Source organism: Staurois parvus, unplaced genomic scaffold (genome assembly GCF_062004578.1).
Source record: "Staurois parvus isolate SC_StPar_1 unplaced genomic scaffold, SC_StPar_1.0 ptg000291l, whole genome shotgun sequence".
NCBI lineage: Eukaryota > Metazoa > Chordata > Amphibia > Anura > Ranidae > Staurois > Staurois parvus.
In genome coordinates this window covers 9,837,808-9,860,641 of record NW_028318087.1, presented here as the reverse complement: position 1 = coordinate 9,860,641, position 22,834 = coordinate 9,837,808, and the positions used below count along the sequence as shown (strand labels likewise).

The following is a 22,834-nucleotide window of genomic DNA, read 5'->3' as shown; positions in this document are numbered from 1 at the left end:
AGGCATGAGGTTCCCATGAGGAGGAAAAACCCTCTGTTTACCTGTTTATTGTGTGGGAATTAGGGTAAACAGCCAGTTATATTTTGACCTCAGTGGATAATAGTATATTGTCGGCTCAAAAAGTCTTGTTTGGGAATCCACACTTCCAAGGTTTTGTGAGATGTTTGACTCCCTATAATTGAGTTTCCTGTAATTGAAGTAACTCCTAGCTTCCCATAGACAATGGTACTTGTTTAGATGACATACATCTGCAAGGTCTTGGAATAACCAGAATCAGATACCACCATTGTAATTTTCTGGTACTTTGTTTGATCACCTGTAGAAATTCAAATAGTGATATTGTGTGTTGAACAAGCTTTTTCCCTCATTGGTTATGGTAGCTCCTGGAAGGTCACCTGCAGTTGATCAATCAAGGAGGTTAACCTCTCACAGTCAGCTAGGATTCCCAGTTTGAAATAATATAATGTTTTGGTTTTCTTTTTTTTTAAGAAATAGTCCCCAAAAGTCATTACAGTGTTTGCACATCTGGCAATGGCCTAATGTTTGTATGGTGCTGAAGAGGTGCAAGCATTTGTTCTCATGCTTGCTAATGAAACTATGATTTGACCTGTATAGCTAAATGCTTTTCTTTATGGTGTGCGTGTTTTTTTTGTTTTGTTTTTTCTTTCTGTATGTGTGCCCGCAGGGCAGATTCAGTCCCCAACATTTTAGCGTTGTCACCAGACCAAGAGGTGAGGGTTATCTTTCAAGGACCCTTGTTCCATTTACAACTGCCTAAGAGGTGAAATCCCCATATTTAGAGGAGACTCCTACCTAGATTTCCCGTGGGTTCCCTGTTCTTTTATAAGTGCTTTAGTGTTTGGGGAGGGGGGGTTAAGTATTATTCTACTCTATCGTTTCTCTTTTCTACTCTCAACCAAAGTGACAAATGAATGTTGTGGAGCTGCTATAGGCAGCCCTTGACCTTGTTTGATGCTCACATTGAACATCATAAGTCTGGTTTCTGGTAGGGATCCTGGCTGGCTCCATACAGCTGAGAAGATTCCGGTAGAATATTGGTAACACAAAGCATCCTATGTTCAGCAGTTGCCAGAAGTTCTGGCTGACCTAACAACGTTATGGACTCGGGTGCTCAGTTTTTTTCCCTCTAGATGCACAAATAGGGGAAGATGGTGTAGCTTTTATAGAGCTGCAGCTTCTAAAAATAAAATTGGATCAGGCTTTGTCTTTCATTGACTCTTCTAAATTTTTGTTTTCCCACCAATTCAATTTAAAATACCTGTTTTTATGTCTTTGCTAAGACCAGTGAAGTTGTTTCTAATGATGACGGTTATGGCTTACTCATTATTTCACAGTGCAGCAAGTGATTTAGATTGCATAATCTTGGAGCATTGTCAAAAAAGAACTAACAGATCAGCAAATCTGTTTTGATATCCTCCCTCTCGTATGTATGTAGGTATGTATTAGTGGTGCACTGAATTGAAAATTCTGAGGCTGAAACCGATACCAAAAATTCAGAATGCACGTGGCCGAAAACCAAAGTGTATGTGGGGAGGCTCAAAAAATTTTTCTTTTTCGAGGTGTTTTTTTTTTTTGTTTTTTTTTGTTTTTTTTTTTTTTTGTTTTCTTACTTTTCATGTGTATTTTTATTTATTTTGTTTAACTTTAAGATGTTATTAGGATCACATAGGAGTTGTCATTCTCCCCGCTGCTAAAAGAAACAAAGGGTCGGGGTCCCCCAGTTAAATTACCCAGTGATCCTGCCCTTTTGTTTTCCTTTAGTGGTGGGCAGAATGACAACTCCTTCTTGAATTTTTAGTGAAGGAAAACAAATAGCCGATAATTTACATTTAAAAACTGCCAGTGACGTTTAGCGGTAGCTCACTGTATACACTGCTCCTCTCCTGCCTTTAACCACTTGCCTGCAGGGCACTTATACCCCCTTCCTGCCCAGGCCAATTTTCAGCTTGCAGCGCTGTCACACTTTTTGAATGACAATTGCGCGGTCATGCAACACTGTACCCATATGAAATTTTTATCATTTTTTTTTTAGACAGATTGAGCTTTCTTTTGGTGGTATTTAATCACCTTTTCAGTTTTTTATTTTTTTGCTAAACAAACCAAAAACCACTAAAAGTTTTAAAGAAAAAAACGTTTTTTCTTAGTTTTTGTTATAACATTTTGTAAATAAGTGATTTTTTTTTTTTTTCCCTTCACTGATGTGCGCTAATGAGGCTGCACTGATGGACACTGATAGGCTGCACTGATGAGGAGGCACTGGTAGGTGGCACTGATGGGCATTGACAGGCATCACTGATGGGCACTGAAAGGCAGCACTGATATTTGGCACTGATAGGCATCACTGACTGGCACTGATTGGCAGCACTGATAAGTGGCACTGACTGGCATTGATAGGTGGCACTGAAAGGCAGCTCTGATGGGCACTGATATGTGGCATTGATGTGCACTGGTAGGCACTGATATGTGGTATTGATGTGGCACTGATGGGCACTGACAGGTGACATTGATGGGCACTGACAGGTGGCACTGCTGGAGCTACACAGATCATCAGGGCACACTGATCATCAGTGCCCTGATTATCAGTGCACATGTCCCCTCTGAGTAATGCCGATTACCGGCTCTCCTCTCGAGCTGTCAGTGTGACAGCTCGTGAGGAGAGAAATTCCGATAACTGGCATTTCCCTATTTACATGTGATCAGCTGTGATTGGACACAGCTGATCACATGACCAAGCCGACATCTTTGGCTCTTTCCGTTGATCGGTGATCCTCTGTGTCTGAGGGACACAGCGCACCACCGATCGCCGCGCTCCCCGAAGCTGCGCATGCTAGGTTACAATGGGAGGACGTCATATGACGTCCTCCCACAATGAGCGAACCACCTTGCGCCCATCATTACCTTATATGGCAGGTGGGAGGCGATTAAACAGCCACATCTGCAGTACACACAGCCCCCTGTATCGACTAAATGTTTCCTATCGGCAAAATGCTGATGGGGCTATTTTCGTCCGATATATTTCGGTGCATCCCTAATATGTTATGTATGTGTGTGGACCCTCTTTGAGCTCTTGTGTGAATTTTCTAACAATGTTTGTGAGCTTTTCCTCATCCTGAGTCCTGAAACAGGTGTTCTCTGCTAGGTAGAATTAATATCATCTACTTTCTCCAGAGTTGCGCTGAAAGTATTGCATATACTGATCAGCCTTAACATTATGACCTCCCATCAAGGTATGGACCTCTGAAAGTATGCTGTGGTATCTGTTGCTGGTTTTCCTTACTTGGACCACTTTTGGTAGGTTCAGACCACTGCAGACCAGGAACATCCCACATGAGTAGCAGTTTTGGAGATGCTCTGACCCATTTGTCTAGCCATTACTTTTATGCTTGCCTATTTTTTTTTTTCTGCTTTCAATACATCAACATGTTCACTTGCTGCCTAACATGTCCCCCCAACTTTCTGGTGCTATAGTTGTGAGATAATCCATGTTATTTACTTTACCTGTCAGTGGTTATAATGTTATGAATGATTGCTGTATATCTTTGCATTCTTTTTTTACAGTATAAATTACAGCTACCATATTGTGCTGCTTCCCTTAAATCAATTCTGACTTTTCCTTAAATGAAACAAAATAGGTTGCTGTGCTGTACCCTGTGACCAATGCAATTCGCTGTATTTCTTTTTTATTGTTCTTGTCTTCTGTACCATTTGATTACAGATTTATACTTTGATATAGGACTCTTAAAGTGGAATTGCACACTTATACGAACTAATCCTAACACCGCTCCCGCCCCCCTTCTAACACCTATATTAACTACCCTGTAGAAAAATGATCTGTACACTTACCTTTTATCAGGCCACTCTAGTCTGGTCACATGATCGGCTCCCTTGTGTCAGCAAGCAGCAACTTCAGGGGAGAGGAGGGATTGCTGACAACTGAGGCCCATAGTAAGCCTATGGTTGATGCCACCACTCAGGCATTCCAGCTGAGCAGAACGCTCTCTCCTCTCCCCTCTGTAGCAGGGCTGGCTCACACAAGGGAGATCACATGACCGAACTGGAACCACTTGAGAATATGCATCTTTCTTCCACAGGGTAGTTAGTATAGTTGTTAGGAAGGGGGCGGTATTTCAAGCATTTGTAATTTTCAGTGTCGGCCACGAAGATTTTGAGGAGATGCTTGAAATTTACTGAGATAGGAAGAACTGACTTTTCACTAAACCTACAGGGAACACAAAATCTTTAAAACAAAAGAACTGGTTTGGTTACTTTGGTGTAGGAGGGCAAAAAAGAACATACACAAAGTCATTTCGTTGGTTGTTAAATTAAGGAACCCATACAGATAGAAGAAATCTTGAATGATATTAAAGATTTACACATTTTGTGAAATAATCTGATCATATATGGGCATTAAATGATCTCACACCCTATAACCTCCAAGATAGCAGTTCTTTGGCATCGAACATTGTAATGAAATGTGAATATTTTTGATCTTTGCTAATTAAGAAGGCAGAACTGCGCCGTAATATTGTCCATACAGGGTTGCCATGCGCAATCCGGTAGATAGGGCATATCAGATAGGAAAAACAATTTAGTGGTCTGATCATTCTGATGGCATATCTTAAGTCTTAAACCATACCTTTTATGACAGATTAAGTTAATCCTTGTCTCCTGCCATTCGTGTGAATGTTCCTTGTACAACCTACGTAAAACATTGTTCTGACCAACTACACGCCTTCATGGTTTTCTGTGATAGCACTGGCCTCTTTCAACAGGTTAATGCACCCTCCCAGACTCCAAAAATGGTCTAAGAATTGTTTGAGGAACAGGACAATGAGTTAAAGGTGTTGCCTTGGACACCAAATTCCAAAGAGCTCAGTCCTATTGAGCATCTGTGGGATGTGTTGGAAAAGCAAGTCAGATCCATGGATGCCCCACCTCACAGCTTACTGGATTTAAAGGATCTGCTACTGACAGCATGGTGCCAGATTCCAGAGCATACCTTCAGGGGGTTAGTGGTGTCTATGCCTCAACAGGTCAGGGCTGTTTTGCCAGAAAAAGGGGACCTACTGAATATTATGTGGTAGCCATAAAGTTATAGCTGATCAGTGTCTGTGTGTATTTAATATAAATATATGTATATCTTTAGGCTCACCATATAAGTTACAGTCTTACCACACAAGCTCTATATGATCAATTTTATATTTACCAATTCCTCGTGGAATTTAGAGGCAGCAGCGGGAGCCACTGGCTCCTGCTGATGTCAATCAAATCCTGTGAGGTGGGAGCGGAGTGGGGGGGGGGCAGGGCCAAGGTGTGTGTGTGTGTGTGTAGATGCACAAAGCCCGGCTCTGGATCAAACCCACATGCATGACCCCCATAGCAAGCAGTTTGCTGTGGGGACACATGAAGGAAGGAGAAGCCAAGAGCGCAAGCGGAGGAACTCTGAAGAGGAGGTTGAGGCTGCAAAACCATTGCACAGAGCAGGTAAGTATAACATGTTTGTTATTTTTAAGAAAAACAAAATAACCCTTTACAATTTCACTAAGGTTTTTTTTTTAATTTTCTGCTTCTTATGAGGAAATATGATGTTTTTTACTTTTTTTTTTTTATTTTTTTGTTTTTGGAAGCATCATGGTAGAGCACCTGGAGACGTGGCTACAGCTTGTACTAAACTGGGACCCCCAGCAACGCGGAGGTGGAATTGATGAGCACTCCGGTCGGCCTCGTTGTTTTGTGTTAATGGATCGCATTCTGAACCTAAAGGTACGTTGGGCTTTTCTTTTGTGTGTAACGGACCTGAAATTATCAGTTCTAGCTACAGTAGTCAATAACTATTTGCAACGCTAATGGTGGTGCATTGTATTTTTCATTCCTCTATACTTCATCTACAGATTGTACACATTTTGAACATGACATCTGCTAAGATCATCTCTTTCCTCCTACAACCTGAGGAAAGTTTACACTCTCTTCAGTCCAACATTGAAAAAGAGACTGGAATTAATACCTGCAATCAGGAGTTGCTGCTTGAAATGGGGGTGTCTCTTGACCCCAGAAAACCTGCCTCCCAGTGTGTGATAGATGGAGTGGTAAGCTTTGCAATACTTTTATGTAGGACATCATGTAAAGTGTAAACACACTTTTAATGGGCTCTGTCATCACCCCTGAAAAACACACTTACTGTCCCTGTTGCGCAGGTCTTGAACATCTTCATCATCAAGTCCTGCTCATTGCATTCTCCATTAATTCCAATTGAATATTTGTATTACTCCTCCAGAGTATAGGTCTCCCTTTGCAATACATGGAGATCTTGGTACACATGCTCAGGAAGGAGCAGGACTCAAGTTTGAACATCTTTTATGAAGGGGCTGTAGGTGCCGTGCAGGCCACACAGCAAAGATCTTGGTGGATGGGGGGGACAAGTAGGTGTGTTGCTGGTAGGGAGTGATGAGCAAAGGCATCAGAGCTCACAAAAGTCGACTTACACTTTTAAAGGCTGAAGGCAAGTATCTTTGAAAGACACAAACTGAAGTGCTGTAAATAAATTACTGCATACTTTATTAACAAGGCTGGACAACAGCAGGCTTTCTTCAAAATTGCTCACCCATCACTTCTTTTTTTTTTTCATTTGTTACTTCAGAACCCTTTCCACTTAATATAATTCTGGATTACTGCAAGCTTTTGATTGCTTAAGCAATAATTTCTGAACTTCATAGAGTGTAGCAGTGGTTTTGTCCTTTTTAAAACATGCCAAACACATGGTCCATGGGCCCCATCAAGCCTGTCAGGCCATTTTATGTGGCCTACACACCCAGGGCTTTTTTTTTCAGCCAGAGTGTGGAAGAACTCCATTCCCCACCTCTGGTTCTCATCCTCTGCTCTCCGTTCACCACTGTCACTTGTAAACACAGAAGCCTTCTATATAGGGCACCTCTGAAACTGCATTAGTACATAGCACACCCTTGATCTCTGCACTCTGTTCATAGGACACTACTGAACTCTGTACATAGCACACCCCTGAACTCTGCACAGAATGTACTCTTGGTATTTATTGCCCCTACAAGATGCTCCCACTGTAATCTGGCCACACCCACCGTTCGATGCAGTTTGGCAAAGACGGTGTGGTTGAGTTTCTGTATCTATTCTCTAAGGGGGGCAACAAGTCCTGGATAAATTTATATAGATTTACCAATACAAATGGCTCTTTGAAGACAACCATAATGCTGGTATGGCCCGCAATGAAATTGAGTTTGACGTCCGTTTTTTTTTTTTTTTAAATGGTTAGGTAAGAGTACATAGCCAGTAAATGCCCCTGTTTCACTTTGCAGCAGAGAGAAAGATGGAGGTTTGGCACGGCTACCGGTCCCTTTCCTGAGCAGTGTGTGCATAGATCAGACTTTCCCTGTTAGCTACCATTAATTTTTCCTTCACAAGTCGTACAGCTGAATCATAGGACACACATTTCTTAACTAACTTCTAAAATGTCTGGTCTGGTGTTTAGCTGAGCTATTTTTGTAAGGAGATAATGTCGACCTATCCTGTTTGATAATGAGGGTCTTGTGAGCTGCAGATTATTTTAGTAATCTTACTATCTGTACTTTTCTGAATAAAGATACGAAATGAATGTCTCTTTTTTTGGGGGGGGGGAGGGGGGGTTTAAGAGTAAGAATTTCTAAACATATATAATATACCATGTTTGTTTATTTTCTAATTTTCTGCAGAGAGGCTGGGACAGTTATATGGTATATTTGTTTGATAAGAGCAAGACTGCTTATGAAGGGCCTTTCCAACCAAGAAATCTATCAGAATGTGTAAATTATATTGGTAAGTCAATAGGAATGGGAGGGGGTTGGTGACAGATTAGCTTCCTTCTGATCGAAAAACTACATTTCCCATGGTTCCTTGAAGTTCTCCCAGTTATAGTACTGTTATGCTGCTGAGCAAGAGCAAAAGAAATTATCCCCGGGCACCCTTTTTAGATGTGAATGTTCCAGGTGAGCTGGCCACTGGATAGTGTAGATTTTAGCTATGCGGTTTTGCAAATAAATTGGTTGATTACATTCAATCAGATTTGCGTTAGGAACAGTAATCAGGCGACTGATCAAAGTTTGCGCCATCCAGAGGCCAGCAGGGAGGAACATACTTGTGTAAAGAGGAGTTGGAGATTATTATTTTTTTCACTTTGGCTCATCATTTGTCACCATTTACACCTGTAGTCTCTCAGTGCATATAAACAGTTGGCTGCAAGGAGAGAAGTCAAACTATAGGCAAAACTTTTTTTTTTTCTCTTTTTGGATAGAGGAAGGGAGGGTTTTAACCACTGTCCGATTATTTTTTTGCCATCTGTGTTCTAATGGGAAGATTTATCTTCACTTCCTGTCCCATAGCCAAAACAGATAGAAAATCTCTGCAAATTAAGGGAATTCCTTGGGTGTCCCTATTGGAAATTTTCCCCTCCTATGATTTTTCTAGGGGCAACCCACAATTTGGGTTTTTCTTTCACTTTTGATGATAATGGTACACAGGACAAATAGTGAGTGAGATTTTCTAATCCATCTTCACGTCACTAAAAAAAAAAGTTTTGCCATCAATTATACTTTAAAGCATTTATAATAATAATTATATACAGTTAGGTCCATATATATTTGGACACAGGCACAATTTTCATACGTTTGGCTCTGTATGCCACCGGAATGAATTAAAATTAAACCATCCAAATGAATTTGAAGCATACACTTTGAGCTTTAATTCAAGGGATTGAACATAAATATCAAGTACAAATTTTAGGAAGTGCAACTATATATATAATTTTTTTTTTTTGTTTAGTGTGCTTTAAGCTTTATGATACTATTGTCTTACATTTTAATTTTTTAATGCTTTAATCTACTTTGTGTCTGGTTTTTAACCATTGATCACAAATAGAAAAAAAACAAATTTTTTTTTCATTTTGTGTAGTACAGGACAGCAGAGTTCAGCTTCCCATACTACAGCTGCGCAAGGTGTGGGCAGAGGCTGTTCACTATGTGTCTGGGCTGAAGGAAGACTATAGCCGTCTTTTCCAGGGACAAAGAGCAGCAATGTAAGTATTCAGCATCTGATTCTATTCAGAACAGGGTATACAGGTAGCCAGATAGTTTTAAAAAAAAAAAAAAAAAATAATAGAGAAAATATATAATTTGACCAGGACGAATATAGGGGGTGAATCTACCCATCAAAGATACAGACCACAAAAAAACTTGTCAGAGACTCTAAATCTTCCCTGCTTTATCTAAAACTAAAGAAAACGTTTTTGTTTTAGCATATAATTGGTAATAAAGTAAAACCAAGATCAGAAGGGCACACAGATTAGGCTTTCCTGTGGCACTTGCTGTTAGGCAAACTTCTTTTTTTTTTTTCTCTTTAAAAGTTTGAAATGGCTGAGCAGTTTGTTTTAACACTCCTTTACTTGTTAACTGTCCTCACCTTATTTTCTTTTGTTAGGCTTAGTCTACTCCGCTACAATACCAACCTAACAAAGATGAAGAATACAATGGTGTCCGCCTCCCAACAATTAGACGCCAAGCTGCAGTTTTTCAAGAAAAGCATTGAGATTGATTTAGAGCGCTACAGTGATCAAATGGCCTATGGAATCTGTGAGTGCAACTTCACTGGCCATGTTGCCATGCATGTAGAGAGATTTATAGCTTAACCACTAGGTGGCGCTTTGTATTTCACTTCCTACTTGCTTAAGAAGTGGAGAAAGTACGAAGAAGGGCAACCAAACTGACAAGAGGCATCCAGGAGCTCCGCTATGAGGAAAAGATTAGAGGAATTTAATGTATTCTCTTTGGAGAAGAGGAGATTAAGGGGGATATGATCAACATGTATAAATACATCAGTGGTTCATATAGTGAACTCGGTGTAGAGTTATTCATTCTGAGGTCATCACAGAGGACAAGGGTACACTCTTTACATCTGGAGGAAAAGAAATTTATTCTCCAAACATGGAAAGGTTTCTTTACAGTGAGAGCTGTGAAAATGTGGAATAGACGCCCGCAAGAGTTGGTTCTGGCCAGCTCAGTGGATTGCTTTAAAAAAGGTCTGGATTCTTTCTTAGATACACAGAATATAACTGAATACTAACATTTATAGGTAAAGTTAATCCAGGGAATATCCGATTTTCCTCTCGGGGGATCAAGAAGGAATTTTTTCCCCTGCAGGAGCAAATTGCTTCATGCTTTGCTGGGTTTTTTTGCATTCCTCTGGAATGCTTGAACTGGATGGACTTTTTTGTCTTTTTTTTTTTTTTCAGCCAGACTAACTATGTAAGAAATGACAATATATTAAGACACACAGAGTGGATTGCTTTCAGTAGGGTCAGCCAACTTTAGAAGTGGTTGTAAACCCTTACATATACCCAGTGAAGTGACTGGCTTCATGTGATACACATGAGGTGAAACAAATGATCCTATGTAAGTTGTACCTGTCTATCTGCTGTCTTCTCTTCTCTATATCCATTGAAAGTACAGAATTTATACAAGATCCCCCAGCTCTGAAAAGCAGGGGGGTGGAGAGCTGAAGTTACACTCCGTGATGAGAGCTCTGAAAACTGATTGGTGGAAATCTGCTGTAGGTCACCTCATGTCTGAGGTTTACAACCACCTTTTTTCTGAAGGGGCAGTAAAGTATTATAGCTGGATGGCACTGGGATGCAGAGCCGGTATGCCATGAGCAAATATGGCTTCCTCCATGTACATAATAATAACAAACTGTACATAGAACAAATATTTTAACACATTAGAACACCTAAAGATCATTTATTTTATTCTTGTATTGTGGGTGTTCAGCTTCAGAATACGGCCCTCTTCCCAAACCTCAGATTCAGGGAGGTTTCTCTTTCTAAAAAGCGATGCACAAGTTTCTTATGCAGGGGATATATCTAGTACAAATCAACGGAGGTGTCTTGCCAGCTCTGGGTTGTGTCTGTTAAAAGCACAGACAGCTTCTTCAGTAATACCCATACTCCTGAACCTGTTAACACTTAGACTGTAGAGCACTCTCCCAGCACATATACTGTCCCCTACCAAGCCACCTGTAGCTTCCCTCAAAATAAGGTCCTGGAGTGGATGAGTGCAATGTGGTGGTCAGGAAACCTGCCCACACTTTCCCTGGCTAGACTCCAGAGTCTTTACTCAGTCATTTGGACCCTGACAAAGGCTGTCTTGTTTTTGAAGCCATTTACCACACAAACTGCCCCCTTGATTTATATATTATATATTTTGTTAAACTATCCATCAATAAATCATCTCTCTCATACTTAAAGCCTAATGTATGAAAAATGTCAGTACCAAGAATCTTCTTTGCCTCCAGATATAAAGTAGAACACCATACTAGCATGAACTATGCCTAAAAGGGTTCCTAACCATTTGTAAAAAAACATCAGTATGCTTACCTAGTTTTGGTCCACTTCAGTCCAGTCATGTGATCCTGTAGCTCCAGCTCCCCTTTGTCAGTGAGAGGCGGAAAAGGTAAGAGAAAAGATGGAGCACTGACAATGGCTGGAATGTGAGAGCCTATGGGGGGCTTCGTGGCTCTTGGGATTCCCAGCTGTTGTCAAGCACTCTGTCCTCTCCCCTTTATTTGCTGTTCACTGTCACAGGGGGATCATGTGACCGGACTAGAGTGGACTAAGCCGTGGTTCACACTGATGCGGTGCGGAATTCGCAGCGTTTTCAGTGCAAATTTCGTTGCATCACAATCGCACTCCATTCATACGAACCGATGCGGGTGTGTAGGTTAAGTTAACAACACCCCAACATCGGTCCGCAAGTGCGATGTGTAGAATTGGATTGCATAGGTGTAAATACCCATGTGATCCGATTCTAGTGTGGACCAAAAAGGGGTCCTGCATGTTTTTGGTGCAGGTGCTGTGCGAATAGAGCCATACAAAATATATGGCTCTAATCGCACTGCATACAAATCACATGTGATTTGTGCAGGAATGCGGTGCGGTTCCTATGCGAATCACATGGGATTTACCTCACTGCTGTAGTGTGAACCTAGGCTCAAGATAAGTAAGAATTCACATCTTTTTACACAGATTAGGCAGGATGGGTAGCAAGGATGCAGGGGCAACATTTTTAAAGGATAATTTCACCTTTTTGTAACGTGTTACATGTTACACCCATATTTAGGGTGTAGGGTGTACGCAGAGCCTTCTCAACCCCAAATTATATTCTCCTTACCAGTACACCCTTACAGACTGTTTTTCAATTGCCTGCCATCTTCACTGCTCTGAGATTCCCACACCTTTTCACAGTAATCTGAATAACATGACAGATATTCCAGCAGATTGTTTGTCTATTTTAGCCATTAGGCCAAAAGACCAATAAATCTTTTCTCTACTTGTCAGCTTCAGAGAAGATGCTGAGAGCTTGGAAAGAGATGGAAGATCGAGCGGTAGGATGTGCGAAGGTAATATGTGAAACAATTATTCTGTCCCCCATAAACTAATAAAATGCTTCCGAAGATGTTTTATATGCATACAGTAGGTGAAGGATGGCAAAAACTGGTATTTCAGATCCTGAAAATCTTATGTTAATTAGGGAAGTTTATCTGGGCTGTGTTGCCTGTCATTGCGTGTTTGCTTTGGTACTGCTTTAGGGCCTTGGATAGATGCAACAAACCACCTACCGTATTTTTCGCCGTATAAGACGCACCTGCCCATAAGACGCACCTAGGTTTTAGAGGCAGAAAACAGGAAAAAAAAAAATCGGAGCTAATGGACTGCAGACACAGTACAGGAGATGACCAGAGTCTGCGGACAGCACAGGGATGACCAGAGACTGCGGACAGCACAGGGATGACCAGAGACTGCGGACAGCACAGGGATGACCAGAGACTGCGGACAGCACAGGGATGACCAGAGACTGCGGACAGTACAGATGACTGCTGACCTTTGGGGAGGTGGGGAGCGGGTACCTGAATTTGACAGGTACCCGATCTTACCTGTTCCTCGATCCAGCCGCGCGCTGTCTTCCCGGCTTCTGTAATGGCGCTCGGCATGACAGCCGGGTGCCCAGTGCGCATGAGCGAGAAGCACTTGCGCTTTGTGATTGGTCCGGCGGCTTCTGGGATCTGTCATGTGTCCCAGGTACCGCCTTACCATTCACAAAGCGCACCGCTTCTCGCGCATGCGCACTGGGCACCCGGCTGTCATGCCCAGTGCCCACACTACAGAAGCCGGGAAGACAGCACGCCGCTGGATAGAGGAACAGGTAAGGTCCCGCTGCAGAGCTGAGCGGCCGGCCCGGTATTCTGACACGGCCGCGGTGGAAATACCGGACCGGCCGCTCCATATTCGCCTTATAAGACGCACTGACATTTCCCCCCCATTTTTGGGGAAGAAAAAGTGCGTCTTATACAGCGAAAAATACGGTAGGTGTCTAGGGAAGGCTGTATATAAAATGTTTTTCAGTTGCCTGCCACCCTCTGCTTTTCCCTTTGTCTTCTCACCCCTATTTGTTCTTTCAGTTGCCCAGAGACAACTGTCTGTTTACATGGTCTTTAACATATACAGTATGTTTCACCAGACACAGGTCTAGTGAGCAAAAGTTGTTTCCCTGAGAGCAGCTGGCTGGCAAGTGTTCATTTCATGTCAATGGCCAGATTTAACTTTGTCTATATCTCTTTTCTGTAAAAGAGTTTGTAAATATTCTATTGTATTGCTCTGAACCTGCAGGCTGGACAAATTTCCTTTCTGGATGACCAAATAATGGGACTCCACACTGAGATAGTCGAGCTACAGAGGAGCCCTTATGCACGTAGACAAGGCGATGGCATGGAACTTATGTAAGTTCACACTGAGCAGTTCTTACATGCAGGAAGACTTTCCAGAAATCTGCTTTTGTGTTTTTGTTTTTTTTTTAATGATGTTTCTGCTAGCCAAGCTTAAAGTGGTTCTCTGCTCATGCCTTTGAAAATAAACAAGAACAGGGTGAGGTTCACCGTTACCATTATGGATTTTTTCAGCATGTTAGCTGGTTTGGATATCAGTATCTTTGAAATTTTACCTAAAATTCCCGACTGTCTGACAGGTGACTTGATAGCTCACAAAAATATGATCTTGCAGCTTGCGAGTCCTTAGATGTGATGGCTATATTTTTTAAAATCTTTTTTCATGCTTTTTATTTTCACCTGGTAATTCTCCCAGTAACACACTTCCTTTTCTAGGATGACCATGCTCACTCCTCATACTGTGTCATGACAACAGACACTGGACAGAACCACAGGGAACTCCCCCTTTTCCCTGATACATAACACACATGGGGGAGATCCTGTAGTCTTCAGAACAATATAACAGGGCAGCACAGAAAGTTACCAGCTGACAAGATGTGTGTCAGGAATTTCTCAAACCGATATAACAAAATGCTTTCACTTATATATTTAGCAGAGGACATAAATAAGCAAAGTTTTTATTGTTGTGGGGTATCATATACTTTAAGCTTAGCGTGGATAAAATATAAATTTTTTTCCTCCCATATTAGGCAGATTGCCCTAAAATTAAAGTGTTACTAAACCCAGGACCCTGCATTCACTATATCTGGTCTCCCACATCACTCACGACATGGAAATGCAATTGTTTTAGTAAATATAAACTGCTAAATACCTTTTCTCATCAGCAGTTAGAGCAGTCTTGCATTTCTATCAGTGTCCAGCAGAGCACATCTTAAAGCTGTAGGAGGAGTTTTATTTCTGCTCTAGGAGGATGCAGAACCCCTGACCTCTGTCTGGACAGCGCTGATTGGCCCTGAGCTGGTCACATGCACTCTCCCAAGAAAAAAAAAAAAACTCTAGCAATAGACACTAAATTCAGTATGTGCAGAGTGACTCCACACATTGTCTTATCAGGAAATAAGAGGAGGACACTGGAATAAGGGGAGGATCAGAGAAGACAGGATCAAACAACATTTTTAAACAATGCAGAGGATTAACCACTTAGGTTCCACAGCGAGTATAACAAGCATGCTTTACTGCATATACAGACTGATTTTACTGTTGTGGGTTTAGGAACACTTCAAGACCTCAATGATTACATATCCTTCCTGTTGCTTTATTTTTAAAGCAAAAACGATAAATCATATTGACAGTTCCCACTTCTACAGCACTCCCAAACACCATGGTTCACCTTTCCAGATTCTTGAAAAGAAAACTGATACTTTCTAATGTACGGTACTTGTGGACACTGCCCTGCGCCCTCTGTATAATGCTGCATTGGGGTTCCTGAGCAGCCATTTACCAGATGATTTACCACCTATGTTGTTACATAGAGGGTGGGGAGGCAGAGATGTGCCTAGCCATGTTCAAATGCAGTCTTTCAGGAAGATTTTCAGGAGTTTGGACAGTGCTTTTAAGCACTTCAGCTACCGTTATACCCCAAAGCAAATTTTAACAACTGTTCAGTATGAGCCTGTTTACATGGGGTACCTTGTCATTACTTAAGATAACAAAGTAACACACACTTTGGGGGTACGTTTTAAAAGCCAATGCAACTTTTCTTTTGTCGCACTGTTACAATATATCTTGACAGCTGGTAATTATCAGTAATAGCATTGGGGGACTGCAGCAGGGGGATAGGAGCTGGATGTAAGAGATGCATCCTAAAAATTGTTTAGGATGTGTCTCTTACATTCAACATCCTCAAGTGGTTAAAGTGAAGCAGCTGCCTTTTTATGTGCCTGCTACATTCTGTCTTTTAAACCTTCACACAGGTCTACTTTATCATTTTATTTAGAATACAGATTTTCTTAACTAACTCCTGTTGTCTCCAATTTAAAACATTTCCTATAATTGTTTAGTTGATGATTTTATCACAATTTTTTTTAACCTCTTACTGAACCCACTGACACCACTATCAGTGTATCCATTTCTCCTCTAAGGCTGCATTCACACTTGAGCGTTTTGTAGCTTGAAGCTGAAAGCTCCAAAAATGCTCAAACTTAAAAAATCAATTGTTCTCTATGGTGCCTGTTCACATGAACATGGAGAACAATTGATTTTTTTTTTTTTTTGGAGATTGGAGCTTCAAGCTACAAAATGCTCAAGTGGGAATAGAGCCTTGGCTATAGCTTTTCTTTATTTTCCCTCCCTCCCTGTAGGTTACACAGACAATGGAGTTCAAAACTCTAACTTACAAAGCTCCCCTAACCCAAAAGGCTCGGCTCACTAAGATGGGTGATTTATTATAACACCATATCTTATTTTACCTAATGATTATCTTCTAAAATCTTCATGTCTCAAACATCTCATCCATATGTTTAATCTTTATTTTTTTTCCTGTGAAATTACCATTATTCTGTCTAAAATCCTGTTTTTGTTTTGTTTTTGTTTTTTTAAAGGTTATTTTATCCCCAAAGGATGTTATTTTGTCACCCCTTCAACTGGCTCGGTTTTCTTTTTCTCCCCCATAGTCCACTATTGACCCTCTCAGGTATCACCACCTAGTGCTATTTTAAGGGGTGATGACTTGAACAGTAATAAAAAATCACTAGTACGTGGTAAAATACCAATACTTACAGAGCACAAGTGTGTGCGTGTATGCGTGAATTGAAATGTGAGCGTTATGAAGTAAATGCAATTGTCAGAAGCAAACGATCTGTGTGACCTGAGAGAATTAGCGACTGTGAAGACAGAGAAGTAGTGGCAGAGTGGGGAATAGAGGAGAAAGGGGAAAAGAGCTTGGTAGATTAGATTTTTTTTTTTTTTAACTGTATGGTCTGTTTTAACCTTCATCCCTCTTCCACCTTCCTCCATGCAATCAACCCGAATTCTGCTACTCACCACTAAGGCCTGTTTCACATGACTTCAGCCTATATAAGAGCAGTGTGAACAGCAAGTTTTCACAAAACATTTGCAGCACTTTCAGCAAGCTTTGTTGAAGCTTTTTAAAGCAGCACTCAGCTCCCATTTTTTTTTAAATGTTGAACACAGACCTTAATGCGATTGATTTGATGATTGTCACTTTAAACAAGCTGCTAGCAGGCTTCAGCACTACCTAAAGCTTGGTAAAGCCTGCTAGCAGCATATTTAAAGTGACAGACAGCCCTCCAATTAAGATCTATGTAACATTTCCAAACAGTTGAAGAGCGCTTGGAAGGCTTAGAGAAAACTACTCGAAGCTTGCTGAAAGTTTCAGAAAATCTTGCTGTTCATACTGTTTTTATACAAGCTAAAGGCCAAACACTTTTTCCTGTCACTTCTCAGTTACTACTTCTCTCTAATAGCTTCTCCACTGACTACAAATTACAGAGAGATAAGAATTCAGTAGTCTGACTCTGCTGTGCAGCTGCTCCTACATTGGTACTACTTCTTATTTTTTTTTTTTTTCTCCCCTCCACTAGCACAGATAATAGACTAATGGCAATGTTATCATTGCTGAACACTGCCTGTGCTCTCATGTGTTTGTAACACTTGTTTGGTGTCAGAGTAGATTGTGATGCTGTATAATGAATATATTTTTTCCCAGGGAACAGAAGGCTATAGAATTATACAAGCAGTTAAAGCCTCGGTCTCCAGGTGTGTGTTTGATATCCTATGTAGATTTTATTATTTTAACAAGATGTTGATATTTTAACTAAAGTTGGCAATCCATTTATTTTAAGAAAATGCCTACAGTGATAGTACCGAAATGGTGAGAACCATTGTGATGACCGTGCAGGGCCAGGATAAAGTTTTAAAGGAACTATTTGGCCATTTGAGGTAAGCTTAATATTGCTTAAGTCAGAATATCTCTCTAATCTAAAAGTGGGATACAGACAGAATTCTAAGAAAAAAGGAACAAAACTAAAGTTCTAAGGCCTCATTTACACTGGTGATGTCATACATGCATTTATTTGTGTTTTTAGGATATTTTATAAAGTTATCAATTCATGTATGTTTACATAAAATATAAATCACTGTGTTCAGGGGCAGGTTAGACAGAATGTAAACAAGCGGAACTTCTCCTTTTGGGTGAAGTTCCACTTTAAGGGAAGTAATGACTGGCTTTTAACATACTTTATATATGGTAGTGCTGAAGCTTACTTTTATTTACCTGAGCCCTCATGCGATCCAGTGCTGTGCCTGTCTACAGCTTTTTTTTCTCCCCCTCACTTCCTGGTCTCTCTGGCTTTGCTGAGGCAGCAGGAGCCATTGGGAGCAGGGGGCATGGCCTGGTCCCACTGTCTGTCTATGGATACAGGCAACGAGGCACGGTAGTGAGTTGCCTATGAGAGTACTCTTCGGAGAGGAGGAGCCAGGAGCGCCAGTGGGAGACCCTATGCAATTCCATTTCAAGGAGCAGGTAAGTAAGTATTAACCTATTTGTTATTTATTTTAAAAAAAATTGCATTTACAATCACGTGAAGTCTGCTAGCAGTTTGTTTAACTTCCTGCCAAGTGGACTATAGATGAAAGACAGCTTCAGCACGGTCGGCTAGTTTTGGGAGTATGTCTATAGACGTCCTCTTAGAACCCTTCCCCCTGCACGTCCCAGGATGAGCATTGGGTGTGCTCTGTGGTTGCCGTGTCCTTTTGGATCATAGATCGAGGTAAAGAACCAATCAGTGGCCCTTTACCATGTGATCAGCTGTGTTCAATCACAGCTGATCACATGTAAACAGACTTGCTAGTTATCGGCAGCCCTTTCCTCATGCTGTATCTGTGTGAGTCAAGGAAAGTAGATTACTGGCAAAACTGTCAATACATGGTTTACACTGATAATCAGGGCACTGATCATCAGTGTCCTGATTATGAGTGCCAGTGAGTGCCTCCTCATCAGTGCCCATCATTGCAGCCTCATCAGAGCACATCCGTGAAAAAGAAAAATTACTTATTTGCAAAATTGTATAATCAAAACATTTTTGTCTTTTTTTAAATTTGTTTAGCAAAGAGCGAAAAACCCAGTGGTGATTAAATGCCACCAAATTAAAGCTCTATCTGTCTCAAAAAAAAAATCATAAAAATTTCTTACAGTTAGTGTTGATCGCACAATTGTCATTCAAAGTGCAACAGGGATTCCTGGATTTTCATTGTTCAGCACTTTTAAAATCTGTGTATAACCTCCAAACTGGACCTAAATTATGCTGTAACCACCTCCCGCCATATCATAATATGACGTACGCAAGGTGGTTCTCTTGTTCTGGGAGGACGTCATATGATGTCCTCCCATTCTAACCACACATGCGCGGCTCCCGGAGTGCGGCACCGCACCGATCCACAGAAAGAGAAGATGTTGGCTCGGTCATGTGATCAGCTGTGTCCAATCACAGCTGATCACATGTAAACACTGTCGCCTTCTCTATTCACATTCAGGCGCTCCCTCAAAACCCATCTCTTCAGGGAAGCCTACCCCACCCTCACCTAACGGCCATCCTCCCTCATTCCTCCTACCACTTCATCCCCCCCAGCCACTTCCTACTGTACCTTTACCCCCTCCCTCCTAGATTGTAAGCTCGTAAGAGTAGGGCCCTCTTACCCCTCGTACGCTGTCTGTCTTTGTTGTACTGTGCCATGTATTGTCCCCCCCTATTGTACAGCGCTGAGCAAACCCTTTGGCGCTATATAAACTCGTAGTAATATTAATAATAATAATAATAAACAGGGAAATGCCGGTTATCGGCATGTCTCTCCTCTCGAGCTGTCACGCTGAGGAGAGCCGGTAATCGGCATTCCGCGGAGGGGACATGTACACTGATTATCAGAGCCCTGATGATCAGTGTGCCCTGATGATCAGTGTAGCCCCAGAAGTGCCACCTGTCAGTGTCCCATCAGTAACAGCTGTCAGTGCCACGTGCCAGTGCCCATTAGTGCCACATCAATGCCACATATCAGTGCCTACCAGTGCACATCAATGCTACATATCAGTGCCCATCTGAGCTGCCTGTCAGTGCTACCTATCAATGCTGCCAATCAGTGCCGCCTATCCGTGCCATATATCAGTGCTGCCTTTCAGTGTCCATCAGTGATGCTTGTCAATGCCCATCAGTGCCACCTACCAGTGCCTCCTCATCAGTGTCCATCAGTGCAGCCTCATTAGCGCACATCAGTAAAGGAGAAAAATCACTTATTTTCAAAATTTTATAACAAAAACTAAGAAAAAACATTTTTTGTTTTTTTTTTTCAGTGGTTTTTGGTTTGTTTAAGAAAAAATAAAAAAAACAGAGTTGATTAAATACTCCAAAATAAACCTCTGTCACAAAAAAATGATAAAAATTTCATATGGGTACAGTGTTGCATGACCGCGCAATTGTCATTCAAAGTGCAACAGCGCTGAAAGCTGGAAATTGGCTTGGGCAGGGAGGAATATAAGTGCCCTGTAGGCTTGTGGTTAAAGGTATCACAAAAACAGTTTGAAGCTAGCTTAAAGCTTTGCAAATGTTGTCTGCATACACTGTTCTTATCCAAGACAAAGCCCATGTGTACAATTTTTTGTAATGCAGACTGAGTTGCTGTTTTTTTTTGGTTTATGTGTGTGGTTTTTTGTTTTTCCCCTTTACTAAAAAAAAAATGTTTTCCCTTAGCCGACTTTTGGGTTGTAAGCAGAAAATTATTGAACTGTTGCCTCAGATTGAGATGACCATAAATAACATTAAGGAAGCTGATAGTTCCTTGATGCAGATGCAAGCCAAACGTCAACGAGAAATCTGGCATCTTCTGAAAATTGCATGTGTGAGTATTTCTTGTTACTGTTTAGTTACTGATGGGCGCTGCAAGCTAATCTGGGTACAGTATTTTGGTAATGAAACTATCTAAGTGAAATTTCGCTTATAAGAGCAGTGTAGTGGAATTCTTAAGTCTTGGAGTCTTCAGTGGTGAGATCGTCCTATCATAGATAATGTTCTCTTCCTGTCCACCTTGGAGATTTGGGGTTCCCATACTTCCTGTTGTGTTCTCCATTGACTTAAAATTAAATTAAAAATCCAATAGTTTTAATAATTTAATTCATGGGATCTTGTATAGCATGTTGAAGTAAAAAATTGCAAGCAGACAGCTTTTTATTGCAGAAAAAACATGCTATTTCCCTTCTGCAATATTATATTGCCTCCCTATTCGCAGTTTCTTCTATTGAATGTTCACTGAGCTGTACATTAACAGTTTAGCATGCGTTCTTGGCATGGTGCCAGTGTGCCAGGATGAATGACTCCTATGCGCATGCATGGCAGCTACATCATCCCCACCAGCCAGTCAATAGTCCAAAAACCTAGCACCCAGAAAAAGCCCAGGTAGGAGATGTCCGTGGCTGCTGAGAAATCCAACTGTTGTGTTGGTGGAATGCCAGTGAGTATTCTGCAGACTTTAGTTGTGTTTTAAGTTTACTTGAAATTTCCAGCTGGTGCTCTCATTTTTATAATTTTCAGTAAAATGATCCCTGGCTTTTCTGCCTAAGGAGCCGGATTTGATGATCTGTTCATTGGTGAATTAGACAGGCCTGCTGTTCAGCACTCCTTTCAAATGTAGTTTTGTTTTTTAGCACCACAGCACAAGATCATTTAATGCATGGCAGTACTTCTGTGTTGGGAAGGCTTGTGGGTATTATGACTGGAGTTTCACTTTGGTCTTTTATAAGTCTGTGTATGAGTGCTCAGAAGAATGGAATCTGTTTTTCCTGGCATAAATACCACTTTTTAATGCAGCTGTTGCTTTTTAAGAAAATAGGCAACGGCTGACCTTAGATGAGTTGGTGTACCGGGTTCTCTAAATACATAGTATTTGCTGTATATACCATGGTGATTTTATTAAGAATCATGAAACTGTGTATATGTATGTGTGTGTGTGTATGTGTATATATATGTATATGTGTATATGTATATGTGTGTGTGTGTGTGTGTGTGTGTGTGTGTGTATATATATATATATATATATATATATATATATACAGTGGGGATCAAAAGTTTGGGCACCCCAGCTACAAATTTGTATTAATGTGCATAAAGAAGCCAAGGAAAGATGGAAAAATCTCCAAAAGGCATCAAATTAGATTAGACATTCTTATATGTCAACAAAAGTTAGATTTTATTTCCATCATTTACACTTTCAAGATAACAGAAAACAAAAAAATGGCATCTGCAAAAGTTTGGGCACCCTGCAGAGTTAATATCTTGTACTGCCCCCTTTGGCAAGTATCACAGCTTGTAAACGCTTTTTGTAGCCAGCCAAGAGTCTTTCAATTCTTGTTTGAGGTATCTTTGCCCATTCTTCCTTACAAAAGTCTTCCAGGTCTTTGAGATTTCTGGGCTGTCTGTCACGCACTGCTCTTTTAAGGTCTATCCATAGATTTTCAATTATGTTGAGGTCAGGAGATTGTGAAGGCCATGGCAAAACCTTCAGTTTACGCCTCTTGATGTAATCCCCCGTGGATTTCGAGGTGTGTTTAGGATCATTATCCATTTGTAGAAGCCATCCTCTCTTTAACTTCAGCTTTTTCACAGATGGCATCAAGTTACCATCCAAAGTTTGCTGAAATTTTATTGAATCCATTTTTCCTTCTACTCGTGAGATGTTCCCTGTGTCACTGGCTACAACACAACCCCAAAGCATGATTGATCCAACCCTATGCTTAACAGTTGGACAGAGGTTCTTTTCATTAAATTCTGTGCCCCTTCTTCTCCAAACGTACCTTTGCTCATTCCGGCCAAAAAGTTCAATTTTAACCTCATCGGTCCACAGAACTTGTTTCCAAAATGCATCAGGCTTGTCTATATGTTCATTTGCAAAGTTCACACGATGATTTTTGTGGTTAGGACGTAGAAGAGGTTTTCTTCTGATGACTCTTCCATGAAGACCATATTTGTACAAGTAT

The 22,834-nt window shown here is 41.0% G+C and overlaps 1 protein-coding gene across 1 annotated transcript in view; it reads left to right on the top strand.

Annotated features, from left to right (window-relative positions):
• The window catches only part of CHUK (component of inhibitor of nuclear factor kappa B kinase complex), a gene marked incomplete at its 5' end in the record, with an annotated part of 40,434 nt that overhangs the window by 12,918 nt on the left and 4,682 nt on the right, over positions 1–22,834 (top strand). Inside the window, 10 exons of the mRNA XM_089682470.1 lie at positions 5,649–5,784; positions 5,913–6,107; positions 7,740–7,842; positions 8,974–9,097; positions 9,499–9,650; positions 12,410–12,471; positions 13,739–13,848; positions 17,522–17,571; positions 17,658–17,754; positions 20,556–20,703. Of these exons, the coding sequence (XP_089538596.1) occupies positions 5,649–5,784; positions 5,913–6,107; positions 7,740–7,842; positions 8,974–9,097; positions 9,499–9,650; positions 12,410–12,471; positions 13,739–13,848; positions 17,522–17,571; positions 17,658–17,754; positions 20,556–20,703 (1,177 nt within the window). The remainder of the gene's footprint in view (positions 1–5,648; positions 5,785–5,912; positions 6,108–7,739; positions 7,843–8,973; positions 9,098–9,498; positions 9,651–12,409; positions 12,472–13,738; positions 13,849–17,521; positions 17,572–17,657; positions 17,755–20,555; positions 20,704–22,834) is intronic.